The 17941-nt window shown below is 38.4% G+C and overlaps 2 protein-coding genes across 2 annotated transcripts; both read left to right on the top strand.

Moving 5' to 3' along the window:
* Positions 1 to 7: 7 nt before the first annotated feature.
* Positions 8 to 3396, top strand: LOC116214343 (the record flags this gene model as incomplete). Its single annotated transcript, XM_031549763.1, is given in 3 exon segments — positions 8 to 1116; positions 1851 to 2001; positions 2560 to 3396. Coding segments are annotated over 3 exon segments (1892 nt in total), but the record flags the coding sequence as incomplete, so codon positions are not given.
* An 11996-nt stretch (positions 3397 to 15392) lies between these two features.
* Positions 15393 to 17196, top strand: LOC116215582. Its single transcript, XM_031551342.1, has one exon. It carries the CDS (start codon positions 15692 to 15694, stop codon positions 16871 to 16873), a length of 1182 nt encoding a protein of 393 aa, XP_031407202.1. The 5' UTR covers positions 15393 to 15691; the 3' UTR covers positions 16874 to 17196.
* Positions 17197 to 17941: the final 745 nt, after the last annotated feature.

The raw sequence follows: 17941 nt of genomic DNA, 5'->3' as shown, positions 1-17941 counted from the left end.
GCTGCCATAATTGAGGCAAGTCCAAAGAAAGCTGTCAGAGGCGAGGCGGGGCCGACCATCTCATCTTCAGTTCCATTGAGAATACAGGACTTAAAAGCGAAGTTGGAGGCTCAGCAACCTAAGAAGCCAAGCAACTTTAGGATTGTGAATGGGAAATCCAATGATAGGAGTCCTCAGGGAATCAGAGATGCACGAACGTTAAGGAGAGATGTGGAGTCGGATAAAGGTAATAGTTTCCAAAGTTCGAGTGGTAAGACGAGATTGTTCGTGCCCACAGAGCAAGCAAAGCCCAATACGCAGAGGAGAGAAGGAAAGGGTCTGACATCTAACAGGAATCTTCCGAGTGACAGAGAGCTCAAGAATTCGCAGAGAAGAACTCCTACAAACGGGGTGAGGGATAATGTCCTCAAACAGAACAACCAGAAGCAGAACTCATCGTATGAAAGATTTGGTTCGGTTTCAAAGGCTTCATCAAGTCCAAAAGTTGGCCCAAATAAGACAAGGACCGTAAACAAGGTTCCTGCAAGGGCTGAATCTACATCCTCAAAGACAGTGAGGACAAACACTCTTAGGAATCTTTCTTCTTCATCTTCTTGTAGCACAAAGAGTCTCAGTCAAAGGAAAGGTGCTGCTGGCAGAGAGATTAGCCCAATGCGGAGCATTGCTACAAATGTTCTCATAAGTAATGATGAGAGGTCCGTGAAGAGCAAAGTCGTTGATGACGTTATTTCTTTTACATTTACCTCCCCCATAAAAAAGTCTTCAGAGGCTCAGTCTCCTGTACGAACAGTTACAAGGATCAATAAATTTGCCAGAGGCGAGAGCTTGACCTTTTTGTCTCCTGCTGAGAGTGTGATTGGTGAGAGTTCCTTGAGCATCCTTTTGGAACAAAAGCTTCAGGAATTAAAGGATAGGGTCGAATCATACGAAGCAGAGAGGTCGTATACCTCCACAGTGAGCTTGAAAGAAGATGAGGATAGTCTGTCCACTTGTACATCTAGTGTTCGAGATTCAGTATGCACTGTAAGTGCACAAGTTGGAGCCGATGTGGATGAGATGAGTAGCCTAAGTGACTTTGATTCCTCTTCCACAGTCGATGGGAGGCAGAATTGCCAGGTTTGTCTCTTTACTTAAAGAAATTATTGGACTTATTCTTTCTTACTTCTTGAGAGAATTTTTTGATACTTGATGAGAGAAGGCTTGGAAAAATAGAAAAACAAAAGGAAGATGAATTGTGAACGGTTACCCTTAGAAAAAAATGAACAGGTAGGTGTCTTGAGGCATAAAACAATGAGCAAAACATCGAAGTGAAGATTTCCCTGTAAGACTAGCAGTATCAATTATTTTGAGAACTGATAATTACATATATTGGTGTTCTACAATAAAAACTCGAGGGATCACCTGTCAATGGCAAAAATGATAGCCGGTGGGGTACAAGTAAAAAGGCCTTTGTGTGTAAAGTATCTCTGGCAATGAGGAAGAGCTGCCTGTGCTCAAGCAAAATAGGAGAAATTCCTTGTCTAACAATGAGATAAAAATGAGGACGTTGTTATTGCTTTCCGAATTTCTGGTGCAAGAAAATGATCTATGAAAGGTGGGGCAAGGTTGCTGTTGTGGAAACTTAATGTCAATATCCGATTTCTCCAAACTGCAAGAGAAAACACAGTAGTCTTGTTTTCCTTAAAATTTGTGGTCTGCTGCTCGTTATTCTGTTATTCTTATATTGGTTCTACTTCTGGTCCCTTCCCCTTCCTCTCCTTCCTCTCCCCTCCCCCCCCCCCCCCCCACACACCACACACCACACACACACAAATAATGATTGTCAATGCTCTTCAATAATCTTTTGATAGGCTCAAGTCGCAGAAGCAAAGGAAGAGCACAGCATGATTACTACAAGTGGCAGAACTGGAAAAGAGGTTGATCATCAACTTCCAAATGATTCAAATCTCGAACCATTATTAGCTGCTGGAAGTAGCCATGACAATACAGTTACTTGTAGTGGTAAGTCTATACTTCGTATCTCCCCCATTGTTCTGTTGCGTTTGTATGTTAGTAAGAATGACATATCCTAAAGTAAGTCAAATGGCTGAAGACTAGAAGAATCTGGGTTTCGGGCTTTGTTTGATAATGGAGAGGTGTTCCAGGTTATAATTTCCTTAAAAAACAAAGAGAACAGGAGAAACTTAGTGGTTTTTTGGATTGCGGGCTATGGCAGGCCCCTCCATAACCCACAACCCAAACAATCTATTAAGGTAATCAGTGTCCTGCTTGCACTTGAGAAGTTACATTCTTTGGTTAGACGCGTATTAATCATGCACCAGGAAAAGGAAAGTACGAAATGCTCTCTTGTTTATGAGATTCTTTTGGTCTATCCTGTTTGAGAAGTTGTTCAAAAGATTTTGGCTAATCTGATTTGTGTGAGCGATGTGATTTTTAAACTCTTATCACATTTTATACGAATGTTATTTTTATCCTTCTATTGGTTTATGAATTATTGAGTGAAGCACTTTGTCTCCTTTTCTTTGAGCAATGACGATTCGCTTGATTTGCTCTCTGCAGTAGAATTTCTTGAAGTGGAAGATAATAGACCCAAACTATCCGAGACGACATCCTGCTCATCCGTTGCTTACATGAGAGAGAAATATGCTGCCCCAGCACTGTTAAGTGACATTAATTTGATCCGACCAAGCAATTGGGAAATTGAATACATCAGAGACATAATCTTTGAAGCCGAGTCAACTCTAGAAGACTGCTTATCGACTCACCCTGGTGAAATCATACCCCCATCCCTCTTTGATGAGTTGGAGAGTCGTGGAAACGTAGAGAGGAGCAACTCCGAAGAAGAATCCAGCAAGCTGAGACGGAAGATCCTGTTTGATTTCGTGAGCGAATGCCTAGCATTGAAGTGTCAAGATTTCTTGGTTGGCACCCCAAAAGGATGGGCTAGATTCACAGCACTGTTTAGGAGGAAAAGCTTGTTGGCGGACGAAATCTATAGGGAAGTGTCCCGTGGAAACTGCATCGGGGACATGATGGTGGATGTTCTCGTGGATGAGGACATGAGCTCTAAGTACGGGAGATGGGTTGACTTTAGGGTTGAGATGTTCGAAGAGGCCGTGGACATCGGACAGGCCATTCTTTCTTCGTTAGTTGATGAATTGGTTTCAGAATTCATCGTGCTCTCACGTTAGAAAAAGTAACTCTAATGTAATATATATCGATTTGGATTACTTTTAATTTCGAATGGCGCGGTCAATTGCGCCGTCAGAATGCTCAGCCAATGGATCCGTTATTTTTGTTCTATCTGCCTTTTTTTTGGCAGGTACATGGCATAAGCTTCAGGATTTTCAACTTGTAACTTATATTTCACTATCAAGTCTTTCCGTTTGGCTGGCATGGTTTAAGGAGTGAATGCATTGTTCAAACCGTGCTGCTGTTGGGCACGTCTCTTATGTTATTGCGGCCCGATCAACGGGATTTTAACTGCAGCTTAGCCCGTGTCCTCTGGTCTATCGCTTACCTTGCAACTTACCATACGTCTCAACATTGGGATCGTTCGTCCAACCCCATGAACTAACACTTTGAGGCTTGATGGTCCATATGTTTCTCCCTTAATTTGCCTCTCATGTATTCAACATCGATTCTTTATATCTTAACTACTTACAAGGAGAAGTTTTGTGAGGTGTTCGCGCATATGACTAGGGCAGATGGAGATAGACAAAAGAAATGGAAAATCACGCTCTCCACCCTTGAGATATCACTAAATGCGGAAAATTTTCTCTCAAGTCACGGGAGATTCGGCTACGACCTCCCTCCCATTGGATCTTCCAAAAAGTTGAGGAAGGAGGTCCAACATTGAAGATTCAGTGATTAGGAGATGTGACTTTACCTCCTATGATTTGACCGAAATATTTTCTCACTAAATGACGCTCTATCACATCCTTAAAAAAGAAATACACTCCAAATCCAAAGCACCATCCCATCACCTACGTTGACATATAGTTTTTTTGGTCCTCATCAATCTTTAATTACTTTTTACAGTTTCATCCTAATTCATATTTTTGTTCAATATAGTTCTCAACGTGTCACATAATTCACTACGGCTCTTGTCCAACCAATTGACGTGCAAACTATTTAGGGACGAGAGACTTTTTTTAAATTAACAAAATGTAATATAAGAGGATGACTGCAGGTACTCCGTCTAAGGCTGCTTTAAAGCCTTTGTAGCCACACCACCACCCGAGGTAATTAGCCACCAAACGGGTCGTCCGCAACTCTTCGGAGTGATGGTAGCTATTTGTACGGAACCATAAGTTTTTTCTTCAATAAATTTGCTAAAATAGATTTTTTTATAAATAAAAAATAAATTTTAAAACATAATAAATAAGAAAGGGGAACTACAGTAAGAAGTAAGAGAAGGGATGGCGTGCTACCTTAATTACGGTGGGTCTTAGTTAACAGTTGTAGTTGTCGACATTGAGCAGACTGCTTAAAATTGTTATCTTTTTCGTTATTACAAAAGTTTTATGTTTACAAAAATATTACATGGCGGTGTGTCTCTATCAATATCAAGATCTTAGAGGGGTAGCAGTTTGGATATGGTCGAGAGCTTCATCTCTTGTCAGCGCCTTGTACCATTTTAGGATTTTTTATCCTTAAAATGTGGCATGTCAATAGATTTACGAAAAATTGAAATGGTAAGATTAGAGTGGAGAAACCTTGGAAACATCGAGAATAAGGTAAAAAAAAAAAAGGATGAAAAAAGTGAAAGTACTTCAATGTTGGCGACCAAAAGAGCTTTTTTTCTTTCTTTTTTCTTTTTTCTTGTTAAGCCAACATGATTAATGGGGAAGTATCACGGTGCGTTTAAATTCAGAGTTAAAGTATTTTTTATTTTGATTGTGAAAAATGATAAATGAGTTAGGATTATAACTTTGACTTGGGAAACGTGTGCTTTTGTTGTATAGTATATTGAGTTAAAGTTAAAGTTAAAATCAAAGTAATTTTAACTCCCAAAACAAACATGAGATTGTCATTTAGTAAAATCTCAAGCAAGTGAGTTTGCTTTACCCTAAAATATATGAACTCTAGCCCAGTTATTCCAAGTTGGGGTTTGGGTAGGACTTCTACTATATAGGTAGGATAAAGCTACTACTTCTGTACCGTCGAGCTACATTTGTTGCACCAACTAGCTAATAAGGTCTAATCAATATATACGGAATAAAGTAGAATTGGAGTATTTAATGAAGTGCATTATTAAAAATAAAAATATAGATAAACGTACATAAAAGTTTACGATTCATATGTACAATGTTTTACCTATAAGTTATAATAATTATTATTATTATTAATGGTCAATGTACAAGAATATAGTATGAAGTATTATAATTAATATTGGTGATTTAAAAAAATACTAAAAATCATTTTTATAAATTATATGAAACTTTACTCTTTACTAAAAATTAACAAATTATATAATTTTTTCTTGCTATATATAGTATTTTATTTAAAACAATAATTAAATAAAAATGGTCACAACTTAGTAAATCAACTTATTTAACAAATTACTACTATAGAATGAGGTATAAGTTACACGAATGGACTAAAATTTTTATTGGATTAAAGTCATATATTCTTATAATTAATATTACGTAATTGCATGTTTTATCTTTATAGAAGTTGATAGGATAATGTATAAAAATATATAACATCAAAATAGTGGAATCCAGATATTGTTGTATTTAGCATTAAAACGTAAAATCCGTGTATCGCACTAGCCATTAAACTAGTGAAATAGCACAGGAGATTATATATCAACTAATTAATTAATTTGAATTCTCAAAGAAATTAATTTTACTAAGTCCGTAAATTTTTGTCTACTTTTATCATTAGTCCCTCTTCTATTTAAATATGGAGGTGTTACTCATCTTAACAATCAAAAATAGGTACTGTTCCGTCCAAAATCATCAACTCTTGGTTTCAAGACCTTAGCCCCTCTTCCCTTTGATTCCCATTAGGTGTTTATAAAAATACTTTTACTCCAATTCAAACACTAGTTGTAATTTCAACAATTTTAAATTTTACCTCCCGAACACTTTAACTTATTCTAATATCAAGACTTATTTGTAGTAATATATTTTAGCCCTCTTACATCAGCAATAACACTCCCAAATAAAACCTTGAATTCTATCAAAATGCTTAATTACAATATAGTCCCTCTTTGTTTTTTCTTTAAATTCATAATGTATATGTTGTATCTGTAGTCTCATCATATAATCGCCATCCATAACAAAGGAAAAAAAAATTGGAAGGATTTGATGAAAATTAAAATAAGGAGAGGACAAGGAGGAGTTAGAGAAATCGAGAATAGAACCTCGAGAGTAGGGTTTTTTTTTATGATTGACGTAGAAAGTCATATAAACTAGCAGCCTATTTATTGACCAAATGAGACAATGAAAATAGAAGCAAAAAAAAAAAAACTAAATCCAAATCTATCTCGAATTGGATCTAAATCAAATACAAAATTATAAGTGGATCCGGAAAATATTAGCGGTGTCCCAATATTGAGATATGATATTATTTATTTTTCTAAAATATAAATAATCTCTAAGAGGATTAATTATGTGATACGATATTATTGTATGCCATGTCTGACCTCAAGAGCCCGACCATCAAGGTTTCCCAAACGTTGAGCTCAATTATTGCTTGTAGCTGAGATAGACCATCCTCCACGATGGAGATGGCGCATCATTCGATCCAGTTCATGAGCTATTCATGAACCGCTCGGGTTGTGGATTAGCATGAAACTCATAATCTAACGGTTTCTAAAGAGTTTATGAACAGTTTATAAATTGAACCGTAGATTTTTCCTTTGTAGAAATATACATTTATACGTCTCTCCATGTCCATGTGTCTTTGTTTTTTTTTTTTTTCCGGGGAGGGGGGGGGGGTGGTAAATGGCCATTTGTCCTTATTATGGGTTGAATTTATATTTATAATATATAAAATAATTCACGACAGGCTCAACTCAACGCCAGTAGGCAGGCAGGCAGCAAATAACAGAAAGAAAATGATATGCTCGGCTCAGCTCAACCATTATTTTTGGTTCCTTCCTTCTGACAGACGATATGGGCTTCACTTCATCCTGCCATTATTAGTTATTAGTTTAATAACTCTACAAAGAAAAATAAAATTCAGGAAAAGCAAATATTTTCCTAAACGAAAGGGAAAAGGAAATATATATTATATGCATAGATATACATATTTTGATAGGCAGAAAGGAAAAGATATAGCAGCTATAAGTTTGAAAAAATTCATGCATTATAATCCAAAAGTAAGAATTTACGAACACCATAGCAGGGGTTAGATTAGGTTGGGAAATTGTGTTTTTAGTACAATGATATTTGTTCTCAATACGAAACATATAGATTCTAGATTTAATTTTTAGTAGAAAAGTTTTTCACATATATATATATATATTTTATTTTTCACATTTCTATTAGGTCTGTGAGCTTCCGTCAACTTAACTCCAGAATCCGGTGGCGTGGTAAAAGTTTTGGGATTGATTGTCCGTGTGTGTCTTAATCAGGTTTGAGTCTCCCCACCAGGCCTAGTGCTCCTAAGCAACACAGTCATGCTCGGCTTGAGGGAGTCGTAAGCGGAAAACCAGTCCATGTCTAGCTACCACTAGGACATTGATGTCGGGTTGCTCGCTGCGATGGTAGTTACGTTTGCCGAAACTGCTGAGGTCTAGGCCGGATGGTAACTGCCCACTAATTGTTAGGATGTATCTTAAGGATGATAGAGGCCACCGTAGCCCCTTAACAGTTATAGTTGTTCAATAGGATGTGAAGTAGGCCAAAATTGAATGTTGAGAGCTTATTCTACTTTTCGGGATATATGTAGCATACGACTACACGGGAATGGATTGAGAAAGTTCAAGAGGGCGGTCGCTTCTCTTATAATTTTGAAGTTTTAAAAAAATTTACGATTATTATTTAATTTTCTATGAGTTTAGATTGCCAATGAAAACTGTTTTTTCCACTATGAATATTTTACACAAATATCAGGTGCGTCTCATCTCAATAATAAAAATTCGTGAAATTTTTGTTTAATAAAGATGTTTTTTTTTCCGGTGGGGTTGTTTAACAAAGATGTTAAAAGTCGGGGAGGAGTTGGGCCTTCCCAAGCATTAGAAAACGATTCTGCATTAAAAAAAAAAAAAAGTTGATACCATTAATTTTGAGCTCTCCCTCGAGATGAGATTTTGAGTTAATTAAGGTTGGAAAAGGGGCCTTAACAACCTCGAGAAAGATAAAGATGTTAGAGGCTCAACTGAAAACGAAATAAGCTCCCACATTAACATGCATTACTTTTCACATGCCTCAGTTTCATCATCAATAGATAAATGGGAAACGACCGAACCATCCGTTTATTTTTTCGGTGGAAGTGGAACGGGAGATGATCCAAATCTAGCTGGGACACGGAAAGGGATGCAGATAGTGAAGGCACCTCACATGTGCCACTCCATGAAACACCAAATCTTATTCATGTCGAGAGAGTTTATCCGGTCCCGGATCGAAATCGGTCTAATTGAATATAATCGATTGCAAAATGAATATAGTCGATTGAAGTAAAGTGCGGTCGACAATGTTACATTTACAGTCGACTATATTCAACTGGACCGATTTCGTCCCGGGATTGGAAGAAGGACACTGCATGATTCCACACCAAAAAAAAAATAAAAGATAAGAAAAAGGGGGGAGGACATGGCATGTGATCTCTTCCCCAAGGTGCGTGAGCCCCCACTGCAAGTGTCAGGTGATCCAAAGGCCCAAAAAGCCCAATACTCCGGCTGTTGGAGGGAGTCACCCTTCCATCACGCGCCTCACCGGAGCGTCTCCCCAAACAGAGACCCCACCGGACTGAGACCCAAATATACATACATATATATATATATATATATTCATTTTCTGAAATAAATAAAAAAAGATTCTACCGAAAAATAAATAGAAAAAGAAGTTACATTTTCCTACCCAAAAAAAAGAAGTTGCATTTTTTTTGTAATTTGATGAAACCAAGTTGATTGAGTTAGTCTATTCAATTATAGTAGAGAATCATGAATTTAATATCAAAAACAAAAAGAGAAGTTAGATAAATGGTTGTTGATAATCTCAATATTATTAATTGAACATGGAATCTTTAGATTACGAGGTAAGTATGTGTGCCGATGCATTACTGTTCATTTCTCAAGCTGATTCAGTTAACTAGCGTGAATATACTATAAAAATGAAATAATAATTTACTACACTTTTTTTGTGAAATCACTTGCATCCTTAGCCATATGCCTGAGACTAGTCTTGTTCCAACGTGTGGCCCTAGCCGAGATGCTTCTAGTGGATTTCAAGTCCGCGCACTATAAATATTGTTTGTCTACTGAAAACTCAATTTATGTTGACCAATGTCTTCGTGGTTTTATTTGTTGAGCTTCAATATGCTCTCTTAAACGCAGACATATATTAGAAGGTTAGAGAATTGAGGTTCGATGTACTGAGATTCGTTTTTAATCCAAAACCAAGATATTTTATGATCGATTATTGTCGATGCGACTTTGATTTTCCTTTTCTTCGTAGTCTTTTCGAAGTTAAGGGTCACTGTAACTGAAAAGAAAAAAAAAAGCAAGGAAATTTATAAGTTCCACAAGTATCTATAATTTGGCCACATACTAGCTGCAGGATAGGGGCGAGACAATTTCAATCATGAAAATTATATTTCGATACGGTGTCTCCTCTCATGAATGATAATACGAGCTAAACTCGTGTCATCTAAGTAAGCTTGTTGGATATATCTAAAAAAAAAAAAAGAAATGGCGGTAGAACCTCAACGAAAACGCAGCCATAGGCACACTCACGCGATCACGCTCCGACTCGATAATCGGCTACCGCTTGATTCGATCTTGTCAAGACTAATTACATATTGTAGAATAAAATATTTTGTCATGGCTTTTTTTTTTTTTCCCGAAGCTACAGTTAGGTCAATTTCTCAGCTCCATAACCACCAGCAAACTAAAAGAATGCCAAATATTCTGCTTTCTTGGAATCAGGGGAAGCTGCAAAAGTAACATTGCCACTGCCTCCCTCCTGCCATCAAACTATCTTTTTTTAAAAAAATAAAATAAAATTAAAGCATGATTATCTTAATTTTTAATTGATTACTTAATTAATTATTCTTTTCAACGACTAAAATTTTTATATAATTGGATGCAGAGGCACCCTCCTCCTCTCTTCCTCGTAGCTGCTGCCCAAGAGATGGTATCCTATGGTGGAGCCATTGATCTGGTGCTTCTCACCTTCAGCATCAGCACATGCACGATCCAGTTATAGCCACACGATCTTAAACTCTGTGAAACTTTCATCAGCATTGCTTGTTATCGTCTAGCAACCTGAACGTGCAGATGGTCATCGTGTGGAATTAATTAAATTAGAAGCTAGACAACTGAAAATAATATATTACATCCTGTAACTTTTGAAAGGTCAGAAGATCTTCGAGAATGACCTATTGAGCTTCTTGTTAGAACTTGCTCAATGTAGTTGTTAGCTACGAAGGTGTAGAAAGACCAGATCTAGGGTTGATTCTTTTCGGTATGAAAAGTGAGTTACGAGTTGTAGAGAGAAAGCACGCACGTGTTTTAAAAAAAAAAAAACCGATGGGGTGCACGGTAGCAACGGTGGGCCAGGAATGCAGGGGAGCAAAACCCCGAGAAGGAGAGGAACGTGCCTCCCCCTAATTGGGTTGGTGTATTGAGAGTTCCTAAGTCCATCACCCTTTACCCATTTCCCACCCCTAACTTATACGATCCCGTCCCTCCAATTTTGCTTTACCCTTTTTAATTCTTTTCATGTCACGAGCCCCCACATTTCTTCATTTCATAAGCACATTTTTTGGACTTCCCGAAGAATTGCCCTCCGAAATCCGCAGCTCGTTCGTTACATCGACGCATCGATGCCCTGAGCTCGCTCCGCAAGCTTCCCACGAAATTCTGTAATCGTGTAACGTATATTGCAAACGACTCCATCGCCGGCCACGCCATCTTTGCTATAATCTCTGACAAATCCAGTGTGTTCATTGCATTTTCGATGGATTGTTTTCCCTGATAATAGAAGTTTCAGTTAGGTCGTTGTTGCAAAATTTATTGGTTGCATGTACGTCGTCTCTCATTATTAAGTGTTTGGTAGTTTTGCGATCCGCACGTAGAGCAGTGGTCAGGTCAACTTCATGGTGAATCTAAAGAGCCATATTGAATTCATGCACTAAATGAGGTTCTCGTTTTTGAAAAATTTCCTTCCCTAATAAATGAGGTTTGTTCAATGACATGCAAGTTTTGACATCCACACTATCAGAAATAAATTATATCGTCCTCTTCGAGGGACCAATATCGACATCTTGTAACGGCCGGCCGGATGACTCAAATTAATCCTTTTATATTATATCTTTATAAAAGGTGGCTGTATCTTAGAATTTTTTTGTAAATATATGTTTGCTTCACCATATGGAGTTTCTTTTTTATTTTTTTTTTCTTTTTTGCAAATTGTGATTGTGTACTTCAACTATAGCCTTCTTCAATTTAAAGTTAACATGTTACTTACTGCATAAAATTCATGAGTAGAAAGAAGCATCCTCTTATGATAATCTTGTTTTTTTACTACAAATAAGACACATGAATCTGGTATAAAAAAATAAAAAGAAAAGTTAAAATAAAATGATACAGATAGTCCCATGACGAGAATTGAACAAAAAACTTCTTGATATCTGATGAGAATGTGTGCATTTACGCTATATCATTTCTCAATAATTAATGATAGTCAATGTAAATATTTACTCAAATGGGATTGATTTGTTACAAATGTTTTACACATTATAGTGGCGCATCGATATTATTTTGTTTCTTTTTTAATGATATAGGCATGTTATTCAAAATAACCGAAATAAGAAATGTCAATGCCACAAAAAGGAAAAAGAAATCCTACATGGCAAAATATGGTTTCATTCTTTACCTTCAATGCTGAAAGATTCAATTTTTTGGTGAGATCACGACGTGTATTTTCAATTTATTGAATTATATCAATTCAACTCGAGCATAAGCTTGAAAACATTATATTTCAACTCCAAAATTTTTGTTCACCGGAAAAAAAAAGATTAAACACACTTTTTTTATAGAGGATAATCTAACACTTATTTTTCTTATTTTTTATTTTCATCAAAGTGAAAAGGCAGAGAAAACTGTAAGAGAAAAGGAAAAATATAAACAAACCCTGTATACTTTCTTTCAATTATAAAGGAGACTCAAAACTTAGTATAATAAAAAAAATCATAAATAACTAATAAAAGGACATGAATAGTTTCACTAAGTATCAAACCCGATACCTCTAGGTCAACATGCGAGACATGAGTCACTGCGCTATACCTCTTTTGATAAATCATGTATATTTTGTATAGAATTGTTATTGCAAGCAATTAGAGAATGAATGATTTGGTGGTTGAGTCAACCACAGTAAAAGCATTCAGATTGCAATTATGTGATCTCTAGCGAAGCTAATACTACTCCATTGTTTTTGGAAAAGTGATTCTGGAGCTCCCATTACTTTTTTCAGAATTATTTTTGTGCTTGCTGCAGCCTACAACTATAACAAAGGACCGCTTGAGTAGAGAAAAAGTATGCCCTCAAATATTATTTTCAAAATCTGGTTTTGTATATTTTTAATTTCTACTAATTAAGTTCTTAATTCATTTTCTTTTTGCATCCGCAACTAATTAGACATGCACAATTACGATCATGGGGCTCGATACTAGCCACCATGACGACATATTAGGTCGCATTAGTATTGAAGGTCAAAATCGGGAGAGACAAGTATCAATCCCATTCACCCATGATGGGTGCCGGTAACCTCATTCGAGGTCGCGGTAGCTGGTGTTGTATTGAGCCAATGCTACTAAAATCAAATGACAACATGTTAACGGGAGAGTTAGGCAACTTTAGAAATAATTAAATAAGAATAAGAAAACAAACTTAGAGATCTATTTGAAATAAATAAATACATATATTTTTTTTAAAAAAATAAATAGATATATGTGTATTCAAAAACTATATTTTGACAACCTTTTCGCTGCAACCAAATGAGGCCTTAGATTGTTTTCCCTTTTCAACGAGGAAATAAATGTGCCAGAATGATTATATGCCAAATGGGTGATGTGATCACGTTTGTAACAAAAATAATCACCACGATTATCTTTTTTTTACCTGCTAGATCATGTTACATAAAATCTTGGCCGTAAATGTGTCCAATATTTTTTAACATTAAGATTCACCATTGATAGTTTGACTATAGATATTTTTGACACGAGATATTCTCATTAACAATCGATTTTGCTCGTGAACGAGTCGAAAATTCATATCTCATTTAAAATTTAGACAAGCTGCTCACCGAAAATTATTTAAACCACATAATATTTATATCATGACTATTAGTATATGTTTCTTTAGAATTTGATACTGAGATCAGTTGGCTAGGGATGCTAAGCAGATTCAGAGCTTGAACCCAATTCCTGTGGGGTCCTCGAGTTTGGGATTGGACGGTGCGAGAATGGAGTTGGAGTCTATCCCACCAAGCTCTTTCTTTAAAAAATCTCAACATATAAATATATAATAAGGTGTACGAAGCCAAATATTGACATATAAATGGGAGTCTCCGGGAGGCAAATAGCTCGACCGACGTCGCCGAGAGGGAAGTGGGAGGAGAGGAATGAATTGGCTCAGAGCGTGCTGGCAGCAGAGAAGTGTAAGGGCAGGTGGTCGAGTAATAGTGCCGAGCATCGATGAGATTGAATTTTCTTTCAATTTTAGGGATTTGACAATATTAAATTTGACGTTTTTTAATATTTGTTAATTTTTTAAAGTAATTAAATTGTTTACTATTTGATTGATTGGTACATTCCGTCTCGTTCACGAGAGAAATCGATCATCGACAAGAAGATGTGTGGTCGAAAATGTTGATAGTCAAACTATGAGAGGTGAATTTTAATGTTAAAAGATTTTGGACACGTATACGGCCATGATCTTACATGAGATGAGCTAATGTAAGATCAGCTAACCGTTAAAAGATGAATAACCATGGTGATTGTTTTTGGTAGCAAACCGTGATAGAATCTCCATATGCCAAATAGCAAGCAATTTTACTTCTGTCTTATAATCTCACCATTGTGGCATTATGCAAAGCTATTCCAAGATGGATACCATATAAATGGTATTCCTATATTTGCCAATACTTGATGTGATTGAGTTTGTTAAGCTTTACTTCTTCCTTTTCTTAGTAGAGTAAATGGTTTTGCGCTTTGCCGATCTTCCCTAGCGTCATCCATCGTTATCATATAATGATTTTCCTCTTGATTTCCCTTTTATGCCAAGAATAATGGAAGCCGATCAGATAATCTTAACATAGCTCTAAATGGCTCTCGATATGGGCTAACGTATGTCGTAAAATCATTGATGGCCAATAAGAAATTCAGAATATGATGTGAATGTAAATCTGCATTTCTTCCCATAAATTTTTTTATTGATCAACAATTATCGTTGCAATGATATATTCAGAATCTAAGTGTATTATTGTAGTCACCATTCGATAACTCAAATAAGATCGAATTTCTCAGAACTTCCGTGGAGTTGGTGCAGTCACATCTTGAATATGTTATTGGTAATAAAAGATGTTATCATTAGAATTGCAACCTCAAATTATGAGAGGATTACATCAACAGCAAGTGTATGGGAACTCTAATCTAATATAATGGCAAATGGGCAATTTTTTTCCTGTTTTGCTTGTGAGGGACAGGATCAGAATCTCCCCAACTCACAAGATTTTATTTTATTTTTTTCCTTTTAAACTCTCAACACGCACTAAAAAGAGAAAAATATTAATATCTCGTACGGACAAAAAAAGAACATTGAAATAATGGGAATATTGTTGAATGACAAATTGGGTTTCTAATAAGTAGATTTTGGCTCCGTTTAGAAGTTCAATGGCAGTTTATATGCGTTTTTGTATTATTTTTAAGCAGAAATAATATTTAGTAAATTATTTGATTTTACGGTTAAAAATGTAATTTTTTTTAGCAAATTAGTCTGTGCCTACAATTATTACTATTTATTTTCTATTTTAAGCATTAATTTTAGTTTCAACAATTATTATAAAATTAAGTTAATTAATACTTATATTTCAGCAATTATTTTTCAATAATAGACCGAGGGTACTTCTAGTTTCACTCGAAAGAAAAAAAGGAAAATTGGGATTTTTTTTGCATTAAAAGGATGGATTAATTAACAAAGGAAGCAAAGCAAAGGCATAATCACAATCGTTCAACAAAAGAAAAGGGCCAAATTGGCAGTGTACCCATTTCTTCTTCCTTGTCTTCCCATTTCTTCACAAGAGGAACCCCCCCACTCTGCCCTCAGTGCTCTGCTCTGCCCTGCCCTGCTCTCTCTCTCTCTCTCCCCCCCTCCCTCCACCACACTCTCTCTCTCTCTCTCTCACTCATCAGCGTAGTCGTCATCATCCTCTGCATCAGTCACAGAGCAACAGCAGCAGCAGCAACGAAGAAGAAGAAGTGGAAGAAGTGAGGCAGAGCAGGGCAGGGGAAAAAAATGGATCTTGAAGCTCCGAGCTCCAACAATGGTGAAGAGACCGCCAACGTCAGCGCGGAGACCCACCAGTCCCTCGCATTTGAAGATTTCGACAGCAACTGCTCCACCCCTTACGTCAGCGCCCCTTCCAGCCCCGGCCGCGGACCTCCTTTTGGCGGCGGCGGCGGCGGCGGCTACTACTACAGCGCGCCGGCGAGCCCAATGCACTTCGCTCTGACCTCGGGAGCCGTGAAGCTCTACTCCCAGCCCTCTTCGCCCCATGAGAACGGCAGCATTGCTATGTCTTCCTCGTCCTCCTTCGAGTTCGGGCTGTTCGGCCCGTTGGGGATGGGCCACACCGGGTCGATGAGCTCGGCGGACGAGCTCTTCCTCGACGGCAAGATTCGGCCCATGAAGCTCTCCACCCACCTGGAGCGGCCGCAGGTGCTGGCCCCCTTGCCGGATCTGGACACAGAGGACGAGGACGACCCGAAGGAGTCCGATCCAGGGGCCAAGGGCGGCGGCCGGGGGAGGGATCTGAGGCTGAGGGAGAAGTCCCTGAGGCGTAGGACGAGATCCATGTCCCCATTCCGGAGCATGCCCTTCGAGTGGAACGACGACGGCGACAAGACCCCGCCCCACAGGATCGATCAGGACCAGGTGGCCTCGAAGATCGAAGAGGCTCTGTCGTTGGAGGCTTCGGAGAATCGCTCCGTTGGGACTCCCTCCGTTTCGGCTTCTTCGTCAAGGTCGAGCTCCGCCGGGAGGAGCTCGAAGAGATGGGTCTTCCTTAAGGACTTCTTGCGGAGCAAGAGCGAAGGGAGAAGCAACAACAAGTTCTGGGCCACCATCTCTTTCTCGCCGGCGAAGGAGAAGACGAGGACCAGCACCACCTCAGCCTCCTCCGCCGCCCCGAAAGAGAAACAGCCCTCCCCGCCCGGGGCTCCCAATCCCGACCGGCCGAAGCGGAACCCTGGTAAGAAACCCGGGAAGCCGGTAAACGGGGCGGCCGCTAAAAGGCGGGTCCCGCCCTCACCCCATGAGCTGCATTACACCGCGCACCGCGCACAGGCCGAGGAGCTGAGGAAGAAGACTTTCCTTCCATACCGGCAGGGCCTCCTCGGGTGCCTCGGGTTCAGCTCAAAGGGCTACGGGGCGATGAACGGGTTCGCCCGGGCCCTCAACCCGGTCTCATCGAGGTAAAAACGCCATGTCCGGGCTGTTCTTGGCGGGTCAGATTAGAAGGAAGGAAATAATGAAAACTGTATAGATCTATTTTGGTTGACTTTCTTAAGTAAATCAGATAAAAATTTTTGTTGGTTTGACTATGATCATCAATGCATCATCATCAGCACGATCACCATCACTACCTTCTATGTAATTTTACATGTATCTTCAGAAAGATCTTCTCATTTGTGTTTATTGGAGAAGATTTGATATGCCTCTAATTAATTGTGATGGGCTTATGCTAGAAATTCCCGATCTTCTATTTACTGATTCAGATAGTGGTCTGCTTTGTTGTAAAATTCCAATTTCACGGTCGAGATCGGCGGCTAATGCGACACGGTTACTTTGTTTGTTGTTTTCGACAGTCAATTGCCACGGACTATGTTAGATTGATGTCCAAAAAGGACCGATCCTTACTCCGGAGTGCAATCTCATCGTCCGCTACTTAAGTCGAAATGCAGAGTACCCCGAGCCATGACTCTCAGGACTAAACTTGCCAAGTCGTTGAGTATGCTAAAAGATCATGAATTGGATTACTCCTGACCTCTTTATAAAACCAAACGTCCCATGTGGGCAAGCTGAAAATGATGACCATTGAGACTTACCAGCACGGCATGCTGGATCGATTAACTTTCTTTAACCTGCGCGATCAGTGCGGGATTATGATCTATGAGCACTATGAGTAAACAGTTCCGTTGGTATTATTAGATCCAAATTGACACGATCCACATGGTTTGGGTGACAATTAGTACTCTTGTTAGGTGAGGGAGGACCCATCAAAGCCCAGAATTGCCCAAGGTTTTGCCAACAATTCCTAAAGGAACTTTATGGAGATTTGGTTTTATTCACATTGGCCCCATCCCAATTCTCTACCGCGTACATCGGCTTATGTTTTCATAAGACGGTAGTTGGGATATAAATTAGTGGAATATAAAGCATGACGAGACCGTCTCGTCCTTATATTATCGAGCACATCCCGTGGTTCCTCCGGTGCCGTTTCACAAATGTATCTGATGTGTTATTAGTAATTTGAGTAACGAGCGT

The sequence above is a fragment of the Punica granatum genome, chromosome 7, assembly GCF_007655135.1.
Source record: "Punica granatum isolate Tunisia-2019 chromosome 7, ASM765513v2, whole genome shotgun sequence".
NCBI classification, from domain to species: domain Eukaryota; kingdom Viridiplantae; phylum Streptophyta; class Magnoliopsida; order Myrtales; family Lythraceae; genus Punica; species Punica granatum.
This window is presented reverse-complemented; position numbering and strand designations above follow the sequence as displayed.

Coding starts and splice junctions, on each gene's coding strand:
- LOC116215582 (XM_031551342.1), top strand. CDS start 15,692: ATGGATCTTGAAGCTCCGAGCTCCAACAATGGTGAAGAGACCGCCAAC.